Raw genomic sequence first — 21,331 nt, 5'->3', positions numbered from 1 at the left:
CCACCACAGCGAGAAGTCCATACACCACAATGAAGAGGAGTCCCCACTCACGGCACAGAAAGCCCTCAGAGCAGAATGAAGAACCAGCACAACCCAAAAGAAAAAATGATTTTTTTAAAGGTAGAATTTCTTATATAAAGAATAAAAGTGATACACTTTCAATATAAAACATTGTATATGCTTTACTGAATTGTTTAAAGGGAAATTCCTTCTCTCCACTCTGTTTTCATAACTCTCTGGAGACGTCCACTCTCAAAAGTTCCTTCTGTACATTTAAAGCATTCTTCATGCACAAGCAAGTATAGTGCTAAGATTGTTGATTTTATTTACCAGCTTGACAGTCCAGAAATTCTAATGGGACAGTGACAAAATGAAAGAGAACTATAAATACTTGGATAGCAGAAAGATAATTACTATTCAAGAGGTCAATAGTAGAAAACAATTAAAATACAGATAGAAATATTTAAAACTGTGTGTGTCACCCCTCCTTGGTTGTGTAATGTAATGTTAATACAGGTATAGGACAAGATAATAAACTGAAGGTGGGAAGAAATGTGGGAGGCAAGGGAATTGTGGACAAAAGAGAGAATCACACCAATGTTGCAATCACTAAATTGTGATTACAATTCTAAGTGGTAAAACAAGAAACAATTCTGAAATATCTTATAAGCATATGGATAGAGTCAAGGAAATAGTTGTTTTCCTTTATTAAATCTAGCCCAGAGACAAATGTAGATTAACACACGTCCTTGATTTTCTTGACAATAGCATTCTTTGAAGTTTGAAAGTGAAACTGAAAGTCACTCAGTCGACTCTTTGCAACCCATGAACTACACAGTCCATGGAAATCTCCAAGCCAGAACACTAGAGTGGGTAGCTCCAGGGATCTTCCCAATCCAGGGATCAAACCCAGGTCTCCCGAATTGCAGGCGGATTCCTTACCAGCTGAGCCACCTCTAAGTCTAATAATGGCATCTGCATATTACAAGACCAAAGGTAGAGGAAGTATATTTTTAACCAGTTCCCTCCGTGGGAAATATATCACAGGATGATTGCCATCATAAGAATTTTTTTAAAAGATAGTAAGAAAAAAAATAGGTCACTGGGAAAGTAGGAAACTCATTTCCCAAGAGTACTCTAGAAAAAAGTGTGATCTAATGGCTGGACTGTTAATTTCCCTTTGATCTAGTACCAGAAACTAAACATTAAGGAATATGTTAGAGGACCAAGCTTTAACTTCAATACCCACCTAAACAAGATAGATTTCACCTAGACAAGATAGATTTCACTAGACGAGTCCGCAGTTTCACCCTTATGGTTTTATCCTTACGGTGTGAAGTGATACCACTGTAGACCTTAAAGAATGGCTTATAGATAAGAGCAGCCCAGACAAGGATCCTGTCTCTGCAAGGTTAATACATTACTGATATGTCTACTTTTAGAAACAACAAAAATACAATTCTATAATACATAACTTGCAAATCAACACTTAACTATAAATTGTGTATGTGTGCTCAGTCATGTCCAACTCTTTTGCAACCCCATGACCTGAAGCCTGTCAGGCTCCTCTGTCCAAAGGATTTCCCAGGCAAGAATACTGGAGTAGGTTGCCATTTCCTACTCCAGAGGATCTTCTGGACCCAGGAATAGAACCTGTGTTACCTAATAACAATCACAGGCTTTCCAAGTGGCTCAGTGATAAAGAAGCCGCCTGCCAAATAGTAGACTTGAGTTTGATCCCTGGGTCGGGCAGATCCCCTGGAGAAGGAAAAGAGAAGCCACTCCAGTATTCTTGCCTGGGAAATCCCACAGACAGAGGAGCCTAGTGGGCTACAGGCCGTGGGGTCACAAAAAGAGTCAGACAGGACTCGCGACTAAAGAACAACAAATGACAATAACAACATTAAAAAAATTAACACTGTTATAGTCTTTACCTGGCATTTTTACAACCTAAACACAGTATAAAGGGTAAAAACTAAAACTATAATTTAGAATGTGGAAGAAGAGAAAATGATCAATTATTTTAATTCCATAATGTAATTTTAATACCATGGTACATAACATAAACTCAGTCATGAAGGTGAAAATTGTTAAGTCCAGGAATTGACCTGTAAGGTCTTCATTAAAAAAAAAATTAGTCAAGGACCATAAACTAGCAAATCTACCTTGTCTCCTTACATTAAAACACACTAAACAGAAATAAGGAACTAAAATCATTTTGGTTTCCTGCACCCTGTAGGTTAGAAGGAACAATATTTCCTGACACCGGAAAATAGCAAGTCAGTGGCTGAAGATGGTTTTCAAATGTGGGTAGAATATCATTTTAAGAGCTTTTAAAATTCTTAAGAGAATTTTCATTACCAGGCAGAGCTATGTTAGAACACAGCATAAAATTAAATATATAAAGCAGTACAGTATTTCCCAAATTTTCTACTTTAGTCCAAAAAATGTTATGACCTGTTTTATCTCATCACCTCTTTCTCACTAAACGCAATGGAAACCTCCAAGCCTGTTGACACAAATTGCTTTAGGAAGCTAAAGGTCTGCAGTGGTCAATACAAGTCAAAAGTGGCTCATGTGCTATTTCTGACTACAAAGGCTTAATACTCAGTACATGCCATCTAAAGTTCAAAAAAAAAAAAAAAAAAAATGTATGTGGAATCAGGCCCTAAAAGCGTCTTTAGAATTCTCCACTGGACAGGGCAGCCCACTCAGATCTACCCACCCTCACCCTGACTGAGCTTAGCTACTGGAACAACTGCCTCTGTAAAACTATAAATTCTCAAAAAGAATTTTGTGATACAATATCTGAAGTCTCTTTAGGAAAGCCAATAACTAAGATATGATCAATAACTACTCCACATAACTGACCTTAAAAGCAAACTGTTATAGTTAAGACCCCCCCAAAGCCAACTCTACATTAAATTTTACCATTTAGGATTCTCCTTCCTGAAAAATGATTAAATTATTTGATACTCAACCAAAAGATCTATTTCAAGTCTGAGACAAAAAACGAGGAAGTCAAAGCACAACCACTTTCCTTCTTGCCATATACCTTCAAACACACCAAGTTACTTACTGCAGAGATTCGCTATGCAACCATTATCCCAGAGGGTTCCTGAACATCTCAAAAAGAGGTTCCTTGGTTCCTAATGATTATTTTATAATGGAAACGTGATCTCGGTATATTTTCATCCTGGACAAACAGGTCAGTAATGGAAGTATTTTGTTATCTATGCTTCTACTCACCCTCAGTAACATCCTGGGGGTTAGATGTCCGGTCACTGGCTTGATCCAGTGCAACCGTTGCCAGGGAAGTGGTGGCTCCAGACATCTCACTCATAGGCTCACTACGGCTGGTTTCCGGCACACTTTCCCGGGAGCTAAATCTTACTCGGGAACTGGATCGAGAGCTGAGGTCCGGACTGGTGTCGGACAAACCTGGAATGTCATCGATCTTTGTTGGTGTCACCATGAACCGAACTGAAGCCATCTTGGTGGTGGTTTCTGGAGGATGCATTTTTATTTTTCTCTTCCTTTATAAGGACAAGGAAAAAAGAAAACCCCTGCAAAACCCTTCTTCCTTTGCAGGCTACTTCTGATTGCAAAAATAGAAAAGATAACTAAAAACACGAAAAACAACCTTCAGTTACCTTGATTTACACCACACGAAAAGCCACTACATATAAGAATCCTTCTACTCAAGAATTCAAGCTGTCCTAAAAAGTGCAGTACCAACAGTTGAAAAATATTAAAAAAAAAAAAAAAAGACAAAACGATGCCAATCTCGTGTAACTTCGTTTCTTCAGAATGACGAGATATCTAGTTATCTCCTCTGGTCCAGGGATGTGGGCTCAGGGCCATGGTCAGAAAAGCAGGTGACGAAGCCTTTCTCGCCTCGACCCTAAGGTTTCGGCCGAGGTAGTTAGTCCTTTTTTTATCTGTAAATGTCCCACGGTTAGTTGAGCAAAGTGCGCACAAGCCCACCGTTATCAGACGAATACAGCATAAATCAGACTGCGAAACGGTGAATACCCGGCCACCTGTTGTGTATCAGGTGAATACCCCACAGGTCTGGCTGGGAGGAGGTGTGTGTAGAGCCACCCGATGTTTCTGAGGCCGATAATCCACTTGGGTCTGGTGGGAGAGGTGCGCACGCATAACGGGAAAAATAATCGCACACTCCGGCTGGAGGAGAATGAGGAGAGAAGGGTGAGCAGAGGCTGCAGGGGCAGAGCGGATTTCTGCCTTCAAGAGGCCTGCGGGGGTGGCTCGCCCGCTCTTCTGGCAGAAAGGTCCCTAGGATCTGGGAGGAGGCGGCTAGCTGATCGAGACTCCGCGGACTGCAGCTTAGGGTCGAGGCAGGTCGCTGCTAGTCAGTCCATTGAGCCCCCGACTGGCTCACTCGGTTTCTCTTACGCGTGACAGGACGAGCCACCCCTTTGCCGAAGAAGCTCTCTCCCCTACCAGAGCCCCGGCGCAAGGTCAGCTCTCGCTGTTCTTCCTTCGGGTTCTAAATGAAGAGGAGGTGGCCTCAGGCTGGCCCTGGCTGAGCTGGAGAGAGCAGCGAGGATGTGAGTAGGAGGAGGTCGCAGGTGCGGGATCTCGGCGCCAGCTGATGCGGGTGCGCGCGCAGCTGTTGTTTATGAGCCGGTAACTGTTTCAGAGCCACGGCGCGCGCAGGACGGCTGGAGCTGCCAGGGAGGGCGCCCCCTCCCTGGCCAGACGCCAGAGATGCAGTTACGTGACCTCGCCGCCCCCGGCCCCCGGCCCGGCGGGCTGGGCCCGCGCCGCCGCAGCCCCGCCCTTTCCTCCCCGCTCGTTCCTCATTCGAGGTTAACGGTCCGAAGAGAAGCCTAGGGGAGCGGTCGGAGGGCGGCACCGTCGCCACGAGCGCCTGAAAGCCCCGCCCAGTCTCTGCAGCCCGCGAGGTGGACGAGAGGGCTACGCGCATGCGCTCGCTCAGGTCGCGGCAGGGGTTGGGCCCCAGAGTCGGAGGCCCGGAGCAAGACGGGAATTGTAGTTGGGTGTGGGGGCCTCAGCTGCGTGCATTTGGAAAAACAAATGCTTTTCCTTCTAGGTCCTGCTGTCTTGCACCAACTCTAGAGGTGGAAGGATTTCAGGGAGCAGTGGAATACCCCATACTCTCAGAACCGCAAAAACCATCTCTACTGAATAACAGCATCCTGAAAATACCATTCATAATTTCTTTAAAAATCACAAACCCGACACCACCATATACTTCCAAAATATATGGTATATATTGCATATGACCCTCATTGGAGTTTTTATGTAGTGGTATATCCCAAAGCATTGTATATTCAAATTTATACATACTTTGTGCTACATTTTCTATTTGCTGTCTTTTGGAAAAAATGCTGGTTTTTACAGGTATACACCTATCAAATATTCACATTGTACACCTTACATATATACAATTTTGTGTTTTACCTCAGTTAGACTGAAAGCTCCGTTAAAAAAACCATCTTTTAGACATGAAGATGACATTGAGATACTTTCTCTTGACTCCAGTGTTTTCTCTATTATTGCCACCATATTTTCCCTAGCATGTTTATTTAATGCATGAATAGAGGTGTTCAATAAATTTGACTCATCAATGTTTTGTTTGCAAGTTATTTCCTAGAGCTGTGATCAAGACATTTTTAATTTTTTCCTAACTTTATTGACTGACATATAGTTGATTTACAATGTGCAATCTTTGCTGTACAGCAAAGTGACTCAGTCATACACATAGATATTTTTAAAAATATTTCTTTCCATTATGGTTTATCACAGGATACTGAATATAGTTCCCTGTACTATATGTAGGGCCTTGTTTATCAAAAGTCATTTAAAGTCAACAACCTGAGGCCTGACTTTGCCTGGTCCTTGCTCAGCACAAGTAAAAATGTTTAACATCATCCTTAATAATAGATGAGAACAGTATTGAAGACCTGAGCCAGGAAATCTCCTTTTATCACATGACACAAAGTCCACAGTCTGGTTTAAAAGATACAGGTAACAAAATGTAAACTAGATTCCTATTTAAAATGTAAATCTTCTCAAAGCTTGATTCTTTATAAAGCCTGCGATACTGATTCAGGCTCACAGTTTTCTTGCAGACGCCAAGAAATTTAGCTCCCTGATCAGTTTTCTTTTCAGGAAGGCCTGGTGTTCAGTCTTACAGACATTCCCCTTATTAAAAAAAAAAAAATCCTAGATTTCTACAACATTGAATTTTGTCTCATACCACAGTGTATTTGCATTCACTTTATACTAAAAAGTCTCCCATTTCTGAGAACATCTCAGATACCTAGGAGATCTCCTAAGAAAAAAATCTTCGGTATACACACACCAATTTGAATTTTCCTTAGTCTACACCGTAGGTAGTATCGAAAATGCTAATCCTTCTTTGGCAGGTCAGGGACGCTTTTAAAGACAGAATCATAGTCTGCATTAAAAAAAAAAAGATAGGATTTGCTTGTTTTTTTAGCCACCCCACGCAGGAGCTTGCCACCCGAGGGGCAGCGGAAGCTGGGAGTCCTAACCACCAAGAATTCCCCTGAAGTTAAACACTTCCTTAGCAGAACCTTTTCCCTAGTCATTTGCAGAATTTCTAGCCTTTCTTCAAACATTAACCTCTAATAGGATAGGACAACTTTTTACAATCTCTTTAATGCTAAGAGCCTTAAGTGATGAGGCTAAGAAACCAAAAATTGCTTGACAGAAAATAAGTATCCCATTTCACCATTCTCATAAGTAATAGAACCGGAAATCATGTCTTTTACTAACTACGTATGACCCAAGTCTTTAGATTCTTTTTTTTTTTCTCTCAACAGTCAACTATTCTGAACTTTTCTGCTAGGACAGTCAGACAGCAGCGTCAGTGAGAAATATATTTACCCCTTTCCAGGGCCAATCTTGATAAGTCAAATTTGGGCTGATATATGTTACAGTGGCACTAGGCAAACATTCAATTCAACGTCAAAAGTTCAGGAAGTACCGAATTGATAAGGAGAGGAAGAAGCAATCATTTCTTGAATCTTGTATTTTGCCTCATCATCCCTATGCTATGAAGAAATTGGATTACAAATTTATGGTTGCCCCATGATAGAAGCTCATGGCCTAAGAAATCTTCCAGAATTAAAAGAAAACCCTCCAAGATATTTCCAGAGGGGCAGTAAAAATGCATAAAGGCATTCCTATTCACAACGGTTGGATGAATTAAGATCCATCACTGAACTCTATCAACTTTAGAGGTGGAAGAGTACTTAGAAATGATGAGAAAAACGGAACTAAACAGGTTGACTTTCTCACAGTTATAGACGGGTGAATACTCGTTTTCTGGCTTCCAATTCAACATCTTCCTCCTCCCATATAGCTGCTATTATTTTTCAAGCAACTCTTCCATTTTGAGTGAAATTTCAGTTCAAGGGACAAAAAATTACTTAACTGACAACACGGGTATTTCTTACTGAGTGCTGACAGTTGCACAAGTCTTTCTCAAGCTTTCTTCCCCTACCCCAGCACCCTGCTATGACTCACAGCACAGCACGACTGCTACAGCAGTCACCTAGGTTTCTCTTCCAAGTGGTCTTGTTGTATCCCTGGGGTACTCTTCCCTCTCGTCTCCCTAGTTTTGCACAAGTCTTTCTCAAGCTTTCTTCCCCTACCCCAGCACCCTGCTATGACTCACAGCACAGCACGACTGCTACAGCAGTCACCTAGGTTTCTCTTCCAAGTGGTCTTGTTGTATCCCTGGGGTACTCTTCCCTCTCGTCTCCCTAGTTTTTTTTTTTTTTTAAACCACTTCTTTCTTCCCACAACATACAAAATAACAGCTCTTTGAAATCATTTTAATAACCTGGCAGTGATTCAAGGTACGAAAAGATTCAAATATCTCCCCTTGGACGGGGATGCTACCATGACTGCTTCACAACAAGCATAATCAAAGGCAAAGATGAGACCGGATTCGAGGAGTAAGGGTCGGAGCAAGCTTCCAGGCTCACAGACTGAAGAGCCTGGCTGCACAAAGTCTCTTGGGGGCTGGCAGGCAGCAGAAGACACACGAAATGTTAAGACATCCTCAGAGGACGGGGCGCGGCTGCTGGGTCATGAGCACCTTGAAGCGTTTCTTGATGGTGATTCGGTGTCGAGAGTATTTGTCGTCTGGGGAGAATCGAGCAGGGTGGGCCGAGCACGTCTGTTGTCCCAAAGGATCAAGCTTCTGCTCGAGGAGGAAAGAAAGAACATAATCTCAGCACTGGAATGGTGGGAAAACCCAATCCCTGGCCTCAAAAGGGAGATGGAGGCTGGGATGGGGAGTTCAGTTCAGTCGCTCAGTCGTGTCCGACTTTTTGCGACCCCATGAACCGCAGCACGCCAGGCCTCCCTGTCCATCACCAACTGCCGGAGTCTACCCAAACCCATGTCCATGGAGTCGGTGATGCCATCCAACTATCTCATCCTGTCTTCCCCTTCTCCTCCTGCCCTCAATCTTTCCCAGCATCAGGGTCTTTTCAAATGAGTCAGCTCTTCGCATCAGGTGGCCAACGCATTGGAGTTTCAGCTTCAACATCAGGGGCCACGCAAAAACGGTAAACATGAAAACAGGAGACGCGACGGTAAGGTCTAGAAGCCACGCATTTCTGCTTCCATTAATGAATACCACGCGCGGCTTCTGGAGTTTTTAGTCCCGCCCCCGCCCAAGCAGCTAAGCAACTCACAGGCTCCTCTCGACCGCTCCTTCCAATGACATGCATCGCTCAGCTCACATCCAGCCCGTTTACCCTTCTCACCTTCAGCGTGTAGACCCGCTCTCCTTGCTCGTTGAGGTAATACTGGAGAAACATGATCACACCAAAGCAGAACGTTCCAATTCTGTCCGCAGCTGCCTCTAACTGAAAGCCTCACGTGTTGGTCAATTTCCTTCCTGTACAGCCGGAAGTCTCGCTCTGAAAGCACGCCGGGAAATGTAGTCCAGTTTATCTAGACTTTTCTCCAGCCGGACAGAAGGAGGCGCACTAGCGCAGAACTTGACCAGTTGCAACCCAGTTGCAATTTTGCAGGAGTTGTAAGACACGTGCAGTGTGCCCACTGTGGGCCTGGTACTGCTAGGGAGAGAGGGGGGTAGGGATGGATATAGATTAAACATAACTGAATACTATCCTGTTTTTATCTCAAGATGCACACCCATTTCAGAGGCAATGAGTTTCTAGTACCTGCAGAACTAAAGGCTCCAGGATCCAGAGCCTCCTTTACCTTAGGAAAGAAAGAAGATTTTCTTCCTTCCCCTATTTTACATCCGGTTCTCTCGCCCAGTTTCAAACATTGGCGGTAAAAATGCACGATGAGTATTCCATATTCTGGACAGCGAAAAGAGCGTGAAGTTATTTTACGAAACCGGTGAAGCATATTTTAGTGGTCGACCCAAGATTCAAACTCAGGTCTCTACCACAAATTCAACTCTCTGTAGTGGTGAGTAGTTAATAATAGCGTAATAAGATGCGCCTCTTAGAGGTATGGCGAATTTTTAAAAGAACGTACAAATAAATTCTCTTTATAGGATTTTGGTTTAAAGAAATGAAAATTGGAACCCAGATATCATTAACCGAGGTGATCATTGCGGTATGATTTATAATGGCGAAAAACGTTGGAAGATATATTAGCTTTATTACCAGAAAAACCTTAAAGTTTTTTTTTTTTTTTTTAAGTATAGTTTGTGTTTGCTTGTAGTTGTATAAAATATCTCAGTGAGGATCCCGAATAAATATGGTTTCCTCTGGCATAAAGAGCTCAACTTGGTTCCAGAAGGAGTGGAGGGGGACTTGCTGTGTAGTCCATTTTAAATAGTTTGACTTTTGAACGGTTCTGATGTACTACCCATTTTAAAAATTTAAATTATTTAACAAAATTTAAAACCGAAAAAATAATTTAACAAACCAACAAAAAAGACTTTTGGGTCTTGGAATTTTACTCTGAGTGGCAGTTTTTGATTAAGTGGGAAGCTTTTCAGCCCGGGGTAAGGCTGAGCCGTCTGTGGACTGCAGAGATGATGGGAATAGTCTATTTGGGAACTGCAAAACAGCTTTCTAAGGAAATGATATGCATACAGCGAATCAGCACCCTTGGTACTGTGAGACAACCCTAATTTGAAACGTTCTGTTCGCTTGATCCTTAAATTTATTCAGACTATGTGCTCTGATTTTGGTTTAGAAAATACAGCAAACATTGAATTGTCAAGAGTTTGCCACAGTCTGCTGTTAATAGGAAGTCAGGTACAAAACTGGGTAGAATTGAAAGGCACAAAACTAGATATATTGGTGAAGAAGTGTATAGGGAACCAAGATGTAAAATTATGTGGCTGGGAACCTGAGAAATAATTTGCAGGTTGTCCTGAAGAGATACACAATTGTGTCGCCACACTCTGGTTTGGAGGGAGTTCCTGGTTATTGCCTACATACCAGAGTCCTTTGTGGAATATCCCTAACCTCACCCCATTTCCCCCTCCCCTCCCCCAACTGTAGAATGCCTTGAGTTCTAGATTCTAGTTCTGTTTTGATCTGATCTTTACCCTCCCTTCCTTGGATCCGTGTGTTTCTACTGGAGGTTATTCTCTGGGTCCTGGACCTGCCCGTCTCATTCTGGAGGCTTCCAGACAGCCACAGTTAGTGCCCAAACCTGAGACGATGTCTTCAGACGGAGGTGAGTCTGCCGGTAGGGGAGGGTCCCCTGCCACCAGCTTCCTCTTTAGCAATTCAAAACTTGACACTTTACTTGGGGACGAGCTCTCAGGGCTGACCTAGAGGGATGTGAGAACACCAGACACTACGAGAGGCATCACACTGGGGGAGGAGATGGTGCTGTTAATACTAGGGGTTGGGGAAGGAAGGGGGCCTCCTGGGTGGCAGATCAGAGCACCTCTGAGGAAAGTGCTGAGTAGAGAGAAGGGATGGTAGTTAGCAACTTGCTTCTCTGGAAGAGGGATACCTTCAATGTGTTTGTGTGGCAGGGGCAGGGATGTGTGCGGTACAGGGGACACAGGGGGGTTCCAGGGTAAGGCCCAAGTTCTGGTGTCTTCTTTAGGCAATTGGAGGCTGCTCTAGAATTTTTCCCTGAGAGAACTGATCTGGGGCCGCTCTCAATCTTACTGGGTGTAGGGAGTGGAAGCCTTGTCTGGAAAACTGTTCAGTGGGGCCATCTGTTGCCAAGTCCGTCGAGAACTGTCCTCCCAGAAGCTAGATGAGGAGGTGCAGTAAGTGCCTCTGCTCAGAGCCTCCTGGCTCCCTCCAGCCCCAGCGAGGGCTTCTCTTTTAGTGCGGGAAACAGTTTTCCTTGCTTTCCCAGGGTCAGGGGAGGTGGGTCACTCCAGCAGAGATGAGGACTGGGGCTTCCCTGAGACGCTCTGACTTTCTGCCTTTTGCAGAACTTAGGCCTCAGACCCATTTCACGGTGTTCCGTTCTTCAGGGAGTATTCCTGGTCCTCTGCTCTGTGCCTGAGGTGAAGAGTCTGCTCGTATTCCCTGTCTCCTTCAATGGTCAGGAAGCAGCAGAAGCTGAACGTTGTTAATTTGCCACCAGAATAATCTAAGAGGGGGAGGAGAGCAACCTGAAATTAGGCAGATGATCTATTATTATTGAAAGTCCTAGGAGACACATGTCCTGATTAAGTACACGTTTTAACATATTTATCCTTGGTCTCTTTGACTAGAGTCCACATAGTCCCTGAGCTGTGTCTCAGACTTCATGGTCAGTGCCTTTCAAAAGTGGACCCTAAATTTCTGACATTAGGAGTTTCAAGCAGAAGGATCACAGATAACATTTGAGTATGTCCAGCATCTACTTAAAGCTCTGGAAACCTCCCTTCCCACACTGCCCTCCCTTTACCCATTTCCTGGCTCTTATCTGGTCATTCCTGGCTGTTAAGTAACAAAATTTCTGGGAACAAAACCTCTAACCCACACATCCCCTCCTGGGAAGAGTGCTTCTGTGAGTGGTGGCAGGGATCACAGAGAAGCTGGGAGCAGGGTCCAGGTGGCTTGAACATGTTTGGAATGTACCTGTATGCTGGGTGGCATTGTTATGGAGTATGAGCTCGTAGGTCCAAGGTCACTGCAGCTTCCCTAGTGCAGTCATTCTCAACAGGGAGTAAGGGACATCAGAAACACTTGGGGGACATTTGCAAATATATGCGTTCCTACTCACTCACTTGCTGAGAGTCGGTACTCTGCTTCTTCGGGGACTAGAGTTGAACTCAGATGACCTAGCTCTCGCTCTCTTTTTCGGCTACTCTATCCCCTCTTTTTGTCTCTACAGCATCTCCATTGCCAGGATCGGACAGGACCGTGAATCCTGGCACCGCCCTGTCTCCTTTCACTGCACTTACCTTCCCCCAACCTGCTCCTGGCCCACCAGACCCACCACCGTGGGAGCCGCCCTCGCAGCCCCCTGTGCCTTCAGCATTCTCTCCAGGCAACCCTCTGGTGCTCTCTGCTTTCCCCAGCCCGTTGTTGGTGACCGGGGATGGGGGCCCTGGCCCCAGTGGAGCCGGAGCTGGCAAAGTCATTGTCAAAGTCAAGACAGAAGCTGGGTCAGCTGAGCCCTCTCAGACTCAGAACTTTATCCTAACTCAGACAGCCCTCAGTTGGATTGCCTCTGGCGCTCCCTGCGGGGGTCCTGAGAGTCCTGCCCCCGGGCTCCTGACAGCCTCTAATGTGAAGACCCTTCTGCCCACTAAGGCTGTTGGGCTGAACCAGGAGGGTGTCCCATGCCTTCCTGCTCAGGCTCCACCACCAGCTGCCCAACTGGCCCCCATCGTACCCCCAGAAAAGGCTTGGCCAGGGTCACAAGGGACAACCGGGGAAGGAGGTCCTATGGCCACCCGATCCAAGCCCTCAGTGGGTGACCTCTTCTATACCTCCAAGGGTGTTTATGAGAACTTCCGGCGCTGGCAGCGCTACAAACCCTTGGCACGAAGGCACTTATCCCAGAGTCCTGATGCAGAGGCCCTTTCCTGCTTTCTTATGTAAGTGGGGAGACCGAAGATTCATTATCCTAGAGGCTTTTAAATGAGGAGGGTTTGGGGATGGACAAAGTGGTTAGGCTATTTAGGGATACTTGAGGGCAGGTCGTGAGGGTGATGAAGATGCTATGAGAATTAAAATAACAATGCAACAAACCTCTTTACCCATGTCCCAGAGGATAATAAGCCTCAGGTGTGTTCTTTCAAGTGATCCTCACAATCCTACACATTCAGGCAGGCATTTTTCTGGTCATCCTCATTTATGGATGAGAAGGCTAATGCTCAGAGCGGTAATAGGAACCCAGGTCTCTAATAAGGAGTGCCAGGGCCCTCTTGTGCTATTTTACTACCTTTTTTAAAAAAAAATTATCATTTATTTGGGCCCGTGCTGGGTCCTCGTTGCTGTAAGAGCTCTTCTCTAGCTGTGGTGAGCAGGGGCCACTCTCCAGTTGTGGTGCTTAGGCCTCTCACTGCTGTGGCTTTTCTTGTTGCAGAGCACGGGCTCTAGAGTGAGCCAGCCTCATTATCTGCGGCTCCTGGACTCTTGAGCACAGCTCAGTAGTTGTGGCTTAGTTGACTCGAGGCATGTGGGATCTTCCCAGATCAGGGATTGAACCATGTCTCCTGCATTGGCAGGCAGATTCTTTACCACTGAGCTACCAGGGAAGCCCTTAATTATCTTTTGACATGGAGTTGAACTGTCCAAACCGACTCGGATGAGGAGCGCTGGGAGGGGAGGATGGTGTGGTGCCAGGCCAAGGAGCTCATGTACCACGCTATCTACTATCCTGTTTTATTTTGTTTCAGGGTTTTGGGCCATGCCTAGCAGCTTGTGGGAATCTTAGATCCCCATATAGGGATTGAACCAGGGTCCACAGCAATGAAAGGGCCAAGTCCTAGCCACTGGACTACCAGGGAATTCCACATACAGCTCCCTGTTTTATTAGGAGAAGTCAAGTTGAAATAGAAGTCAAGTCAAGGGAAGTGGCAGAGCTCACTTGGGTTCCCCCGGTGGCTCAGATGGCAAAGAATCCACCTCCAATGCAGGAGACCTGGGTTCGATCCGTGGGTTGGGAAGATCCCTGCAGGCGGAAATGGAAACCCAGTATTCTGGGTTGGATTCTTGCCTGTAGAATTCCATGGACAGAGGAGCCTGACAGGCTGCAGTCCGTGGGGGTCCGTCTCTCACATACGACTGAGAGACTAATACTTGGTCTAGAGCTCACTTAGTGGCCAAGGGCTGGGCCCCACCACTTACTAGGTGTGTCATCCTGGGTCCTGGCACCAGTTTCTTTGCTCTCAGCTTTCTCATGTAGAAAGGGGATGGTTACTTACGCAGAGAGTTGCTGAGATGAAATGAGTTACTGTATGTGAAATGCTTAGCAGAGCGCCTAGCACAGAGAATGCCTCATCAAATGGCAGCTGCTATTGTTGTTGTTATTGTTATTATAAAAAGGCAATCTAGAAGAGAAAAAGAACTCACAAAAGGCCAGAATGTCTGTGCGGAGTGGATGCTTGGCCTGGGAGCCCAGGGTCACTGGCTATTAATGTTTATAAAGCAAAGTCATTAACCATCTGGGGAATTTTCTCTTCTTCCCACTAAGAACTCTGCCTTCCTCAACTGCACTCTCAACATTTTGTGTAAACCATCATATAACAATATGCCACCTCCCGTACTTAACCTTTGGGCTTCTCAGGTGGCACTAATGGTAAAGAACCTGCCTGCTAATGCAGGAGATATAAGAGACGAGGGTTCAATCTCTGGGTTGGGAAGATCCTCTGGAGAAGGGAATGGCAATCCACTCCAGTATTATTGCCTGGAGAATCCCATGGACAGAGGAGCATGGTAGGCTACAGTCTGTGGGATTACAAAGAGTTGGACATGACTGAAATGATTTAATATACACATCTCTTACTGGACTTGAAAAAAAATGAACATCATGTTCCTCCAGTGGCTGAAGCCCTAAGGGAATCTCCCTTTCCTTCCTGACTCTGGAGTGAATTATTCAAAAGGCTCCCTCAAAGTCCTTGGTGTAGATCACTCTCCACTTTCTCCAGACAGCTCTGGGTGTCTTAGAGTCTGGGAATCTGAATTTCTCACTCCTGGCCTATTTCTGTTCTCTACATTCAGGGGCTCTGGGCAGGGTCTCCAGACCAGACCCTCTGCCACAGTCACCCGGGAGGCTGGTAAAATGCTCAGTCCGGTGATTCTGGGGGCACTGGGATCCATGTTTATAACAAGCTTCCCCAGGTGATTCTAGGCACAATAATGATTGAGGATTCACAGGAAGTCAGAAAGGCAAAAATAAATCACAAAGAGCTCAAAGAGTATTGATATTTGATTGTGATGGGGTATCCTGGAGGCAAAAAACGCTTAAAAAGCAACAAGTAAAAACACCCCACAGCCTTTGAATTAGATTCATTTGGGTTAGTGAGTGCCTTTTTTTTTTGGAAATGTAAGAGCCTTTGGGCAGGGTTCAGCTTACTTTACAATGAATAACCTGAGTGCTTTCTTCCTTGTGTTTGGTTGAAGATAGTACTGTGAGAATTCAAGGTAGTTGATTTTAAAAGATGGGGAGAACTGTCTGATTTTCTGTGAGGATTGTAAATTTCAGTGGGAAGAAAGACCAGTGTGGTAAACGGCTGGCTGGAGGTGGGGGGTCTGGAGTCTAATCCGCAGTGGGATGCGACAGGGACCTGGAGATGCCTGATCTGATGAGGGGCAGGGGGTGTGCACTGAGGTGGGGGTCAGGGCAGGTGGGTGGCGGGTACACTTGTAGACTGTGACTGACCCAATGGGGGTTTTAGCCCAGTGCTTCGTTCCCTGGCCCGGCTGAAGCCCACGATGACCCTGGAGGAGGGACTGCCCAGGGCTGTGCAGGAGTGGGAGCGTACTAGCAACTTCGACCGGATGATCTTTTACGAGATGGCAGAAAAGTGAGTCCCAGCAAACCTCATGCTCCCTGGGGGCGGGGGTGGGGGTGGTGGTGGTGCTACTCTGAGGGCAGGTAAGAGGCTTGGGTCTGGGCTGTGGGTGGTTGCTCTAAGGGATGCTGGAGGAAGGGTATACACTAGCAGAGGGCCTCCTGGATCCTCGCTGCTTCTCCCACCATCTTGGCTCTTGGGACTTTTCTGTCCTGTCTCCTCTTGGAAGCTTTCCCTTCTCCAGATCTTGAGTTATGTAGGGGCTTTGATATTGAAGCCCTTAGGATGGGATTGGATCCCAATTGGTGTAAAAATCCTATACTGAAGGGAACCTAATGAAGAAGAGGTTTAAGCCGTACTACGCAGGTTCTTTCTACCTCACCGACCAGGTAGCACCTTGGGGTCACCACTCCTGTGGAAACAGTGGCACAGGAATCGTTAGCCCATTGCCTCAGGGAAGGGCTTTTTCTTAAGGAGGTTTGTCCAGGGAAGGTCCTGGATGTCCAGGGTGGTCTTCTGGCTCATATCCCCCATTCCTCCATGATAATCTCCTTGGTTAAAAAAGTAACTCAGGAAAACGAACCCTATCCTCCAAGCTTGGCTATCACTTTCTCCCTGGAATCTTCTGGACCCAGACTTCCTAGATTGACCCTTCTGGGATCCTAGTCCCAGCCTCAGGCCTCCTGGGTCACAGCACTGCCTCCTAGTGGGAAGTTCCTTGAATTGCAACTCTGTCTCGGCTTCAGGAATGCAGCCATGCTTTATGGTTGTAGGCATAGGCAGATAGGCAGATGAGGATCTTGCCAGGTGTGGCACAGGCCTGACTGAACTCAACAAGCCTTTATTAATCTGTGTACCCTCGATGTTGAGTGGGATAGGGTATGAAAAAGCCATGATTCTGTCCTGTAAAGCTTACAAGCTCTAGATTCTTAAGATTAGTTTCTTAATAAGCTAAGTGACAGCTGCAAGGAGAGGGGCTATGTGGTGATCTTGTGAGGGTTTTCCAGAACTGTTATTCATTCGGCCATCTGTGAGCAGATCCCCTGGGTTTTTAATGAATCATGGTCTTCTCAGCACTGCCTGGGCCTTCTGCACCCCCTGCAGGTTCATGGAGTTTGAGGCTGAGGAGGAGATGCAGATTCAGAACACACAACTGACGAGTGGGCCCCAGAGCCTGCCTCCTGCAGCCCCTCTGAAACTTGATCCTCCGGGACCACCTGTCCCTGAGGTTTGCCCGCAGCCAGGTAAGGCCACCCAGTGCCAACAGGAGCCTGTGGGCCAGGAGCTCAGAGGGAGTCACAGAAACCAGTCACTTCCATCCAGGGAGTGGCATGTGATGTTCCAACGTGGCCAAGTAAACCAACAGCTCTCTCACTGAGACTGTAATTGAGGCACATGATGCCTCATCTGCCTAACAAATGAGGGCTGGACCAGGGGCCTTTGTAGAATTTCAGGGATTCTGAGAATCCTCCTCCAGATTCTCAGTCCCTCCAGCTCCTAAGTATTCTCCCCTAGCTGGTACTGTTGTCAGGTCGGCCAGATCCAGTCTGGAACCATCTCAGTGTACCCAGGTCACTGCCTTACAAGTGGGGAGTGGGGATGGGAGAGGGTGGGAGGCAGGAGTTGAGGTCTCAGCACTGCTTTCCATTTCTGCTTCCCGCCTCGCCCCTCAGTGTACATTCCCAAGAAGGCGGCCTCCAAAGCACGGGCTCCCCGCCGGCGGCAGCGCAAAACCCAGAGGCCTGCAGCCCCTGAGGCCCCCAAGGAGATCCCATCAGAGGCGGTGAAAGAGTACGCCGACATCATGGAAGGGCTGGTGGGGAGCCACTCGGCCACTGAGGAGTCAGATGGGAGACAGGAAGAGCAAGAACAGCAGCCAGAGGAAGGGATATATCCAGATGCTGGTTTTCTGAGCTATATCGATGAGCTGTGTTCTCAGGAGGTCTTTGTCTCCAAGGTGGGCTAGCCCAGGGGGTGTGGTTTCTAGCAGACCCTGGGGTGGGAACTCCAGGGAAGATCTATGGTTTTGCCCGAGGCCTTTGGGAACTAGACTGTCTTCGGTGCTGAGGAAAGTCTGTATGTAGCTGGTGGTTTCCAACCACCCAGGTAGAGGGTGGTGAGTGGGGAGGTGCGTGACTGCCTCTTGGTTCATGTTACCTCCTCTCAATGACTCCCACCACTTTCACTTCTGTTCCCCAGGTGGAAGCTGTCATTCACCCTCAGTTTTTGGCAGATATGCTGTCCCCAGAACAACAGAGGGATCCCTTGGCCTTAATTGAGGAGCTGGAACAAGAAGAAGCACTGAGTCTTGCCCAGGTAAACCTGGGAGGTAGAGAATATCAGAATGAAAAACTTATGTGGCTTCGTCTAACCTTACACTGTCTTGGATGATGCGGCTTCTGGAGAGGGACAGCTTTAGCATCCAGCTTTGGGTGTAGAACGACAGACGAGGGACCATGGAAAAGGGGAGTTTAGGGCTCCAAGCATTGCAGGAATAAGACCCAATAAGGTGGAGAAAAAGAGCGGTGGTACCTGGCTTTGATACCCTCACTTAGGCCACTTGCTTGTATCCCCTGTCCTGCCTAAATACCATCTCCCCCCACCCGGCCTGCTACCCCTTCTCACAACCACGTATAGAACAGCATTTGTCCGTTCTCCTTCCAGCTGGTCCAGAAGCGACTCCTGGCCTTGGAAGAGGAGGAGGATGCCGAGGCACCTCCAAGTTGCAGTGGAGCCCAGTCAGATTCAAGTCCTTCTATTTCTGATGAGGATGAAGATGGGGGTGGGCGGCTTCGGCCCTCACCTGGGCCTCGGGGGGCTGGGGGCTCCCTCCGCCTTGGAAAGGCTGCTTCTCTCGGAGAGCGGGCAAGAGAAGTATCTGGTGGGCAGGAGCCGGCCCTACGTGGCCTGAGGGTGATGGGCAGGGATGGGAACACCCTGCCAACCCCCAGCGGCTGGGGCCTGCAGCTAGAACTTGCAGCTCCACAGGGTACTCAAGGGCCCCCGAGTATAGAGAAAAGAGGGCCTGGGGAAGTTACAAACCAGATATCCCCACCGCAGGATGGCCTCCAGGGAGATGCTGGGTCCCCTGGGCGCTCCCTGGGCACTGACAGGACTTCTGAGACTCTGCCCCTTCGCTGGCAGGAAGACCCCCAGCTAGAGCTCGTTCCCAGTTTGGATGTTGGACTTGCAGGGCTGGCTCCTCTGCAAGGACAGGGGTTAGAAAAGCAGACCCTGGGGCTGCCCCCAGGACAAGAGGTAGAGGGTCTTGGAGTGGCTCCTCAGAGCATGGAGCCATCGGTATTGTCCCAGAAAGGCTCTTCAGAGGCCACGTGGGGAGATGACAGTGGTCTCCCCACAGTTCAGAGTTATGATCAGAACCCTTCACCTAGACCAGCTGGGAATAGGGACGAGGCCAGGGCTTCTCTCAGCCAGAGACTGTGGCTCAGCAGTGAGGTGGATGCTGCCGACTTGGAGTTGCCCTTACAGATCGAGGAGATCGTAGAGAACCTCCATGAGGGGGAATGTGTAACTGAGCCTTGGGGGGGCGGCCAGGCATTGGGCTCTAGAAGCAGAATTTCCCTGGGCCCTAGAGAAGCCCTGGCACCCCGGGACGTGGGAAGCAGTGCAGTTCCCTGTGGAGACACGGATGGCACAGTTGCCCTAGAAGAGAGAAACTATTGTGGCCTGGCAGAACCTCAGACGGCCAATAGCCCGGCCTCGAGGCCTAGAAAGGACATGGCACAGAGCCCTGGGACTCTGCAGGATCCTCGTGATCTGTGGCCTGAAGATCGCCCCCCTTTGCTAGAAAGCAGAATCGGGGCCTCTACACTGGGGGCTTCTAAAGAAACACTCCTGCCTGCAAGTCAAGGCAGTACCCTTATCCTGGGGACCCAGGACACCTTTCCTGAGGCCAGCCCAGAGGCAGGGAGCAGTGGCAATTCCATTTCTCCTCTGTTGGAAACCACGTATGTCGACATACTAGACGTCAGGGATGCCTGTGGCCTCCAGCTGGAGGTCAGCGAGGATATTTGCCCCCTAAGTTTTAATTCTTATGACCCCCAAGGAGAAGGCAGGGAGAATACTGATTTATCTGAGCCTAAAGACCTTGCTCCCTTACCAGGGGATCAAGAATCTTCTGGCCATGGGAACCCCAAATCAATACCTCCTCACCAGGGCCTTAGAAGCACTTCCCCCAGCTGGGGAACCAAGGATGCCTTAGTTGCGAGAGAAGCCTCTCCTGTTATTGAAGCATACAGTTCAGCAGATGGGGCCAAAGCTGAGGAGGAAGGGGAGGAGGAAGACAAGGAGCTCTCCAACTTTGCCTACCTCTTAGCCTCTAAACTTAGCCTCTCGCCGAGGGGGGTTCCCCTCAGTTCTTGCCCTGCTTCAGGCTTGCTCGCCTCAGGGCATTCTCAGGGGACCGAGAGAGCATCGCACTCCCTTACTCCTAAGCCAGCAGGCCTCAGCCAGCCTCCTGCTGCCGAGTCTGGGAAGCGAGCCCTAGTTGGAGGACCAGTCCCTGTTGAAAAGAGGCCTTTACAGGGAGATGAACCTAGGGCACCTGGGGAGAAACCAGTGGCTCTGGGAGCGATTCGCACCTCACAGCCTCGTAAAAGAAAGCGTGATGGTTTCTCCAAGAGCAGGAGGAAGAAACGCCGTCGCAGCCAGTAGGGGGCAGCCGGGCCATCCTGTCCCACCTGCCAATCCCTGTGGGTGGGGGCCCCCGGAGTAGACTCCCTGGCAGCCTGTGAACACTTGCTCTCAGCCGTATGTTGTTTTGTTGTTCTGTGCTTGGGGCAGAAGGGTGTCACGTTGGCTAGGTTGGAGGTGGTCCCCTGGGTGAGAGGTTGGGGGAAGTACCTTTGGAAGTTGTATGAGAAAAAAAAATAAAGATTTTGTTGTTGGACAATGCTCTCCATGTGCCCTCACTTCTTTGCTGCTAGATGGGGTGAGATGCTGCAAAGGAGAAAGGAGGTGGGGGCGGCCTGATTTGATGGATCCAGATGGCATTCCAGCCTCTGAACCTGGTGCCAAGGGTCCTGTGATTACTTTATTCCTCCCTCATCAGAAGCCTGGACGTGGTGTTGGGAGGGCTTCTCTGGACATCCTGCCATGATCTGTCTCCCTTAGAAGTCCCTAGATGGAAAACTGCTTCTTTTTAACCTATCAGATTTTTGGGATAGAGCTCTATTTCCTTAACCTATTTCCAAAATGGTGCCTAGACATACCACCTTCTATAGGAGGGGGCTATTCTTGTTCCTTGAAAAGAAGCTGGACAGAAGGGACTTGTATGTCCCCAATTCATTGTATGGCAGAAACTCTGGAGTGGCAGGTCTGAGCTGCAGCAGAACGGCTGGGTCCTGACACAGCTCTCTGCCCCGA

The 21,331-nt window shown here is 47.7% G+C and overlaps 3 protein-coding genes across 4 annotated transcripts in view; 1 reads left to right on the top strand and 2 right to left on the bottom strand.

Annotated features, from left to right (window-relative positions):
- SLC12A6 (solute carrier family 12 member 6) overlaps window positions 1-4,758 on the bottom strand; it is an 84,881-nt gene extending 80,123 nt beyond the window's left edge. The window contains exon 1 of one of the 2 annotated variants that reach the window (XM_027553444.1): window positions 3,250-4,758. In XM_027553444.1, coding sequence (XP_027409245.1) covers window positions 3,250-3,520 — 271 coding nt within the window. In that variant the 5' untranslated portion in view covers window positions 3,521-4,758. The remainder of the gene's footprint in view (window positions 1-3,249) is intronic. The other variant, XM_027553445.1, reaches the window with a different exon arrangement.
- A 3,084-nt stretch (window positions 4,759-7,842) lies between these two features.
- Window positions 7,843-8,931, bottom strand: NOP10 (NOP10 ribonucleoprotein). Its single transcript, XM_027553443.1, has 2 exons — window positions 8,799-8,931; window positions 7,843-8,227 (listed from the first exon to the last, which is right to left on the bottom strand). Exons 1-2 carry the CDS (start codon window positions 8,850-8,852, stop codon window positions 8,087-8,089), a joined length of 195 nt encoding a protein of 64 aa, XP_027409244.1. The 5' UTR covers window positions 8,853-8,931; the 3' UTR covers window positions 7,843-8,086.
- A 1,742-nt stretch (window positions 8,932-10,673) lies between these two features.
- On the top strand, window positions 10,674-21,315 carry NUTM1 (NUT midline carcinoma family member 1). The gene is made up of 7 exons (XM_027553440.1): window positions 10,674-10,704; window positions 12,316-13,024; window positions 15,830-15,958; window positions 17,051-17,190; window positions 17,620-17,903; window positions 18,146-18,262; window positions 18,611-21,315. The coding sequence occupies exons 1-7, from the start codon at window positions 10,689-10,691 to the stop codon at window positions 20,618-20,620; spliced, it is 3,405 nt and encodes a 1,134-aa protein (XP_027409241.1). The 5' UTR covers window positions 10,674-10,688; the 3' UTR covers window positions 20,621-21,315.
- Window positions 21,316-21,331: the final 16 nt, after the last annotated feature.

The sequence above is a fragment of the Bos indicus x Bos taurus genome, chromosome 10, assembly GCF_003369695.1.
Source record: "Bos indicus x Bos taurus breed Angus x Brahman F1 hybrid chromosome 10, Bos_hybrid_MaternalHap_v2.0, whole genome shotgun sequence".
Lineage (NCBI taxonomy): Eukaryota > Metazoa > Chordata > Mammalia > Artiodactyla > Bovidae > Bos > Bos indicus x Bos taurus.
The sequence above is the reverse complement of the archived record's forward strand: the minus strand, read 5'-3'. Positions and strand labels throughout refer to the sequence as shown.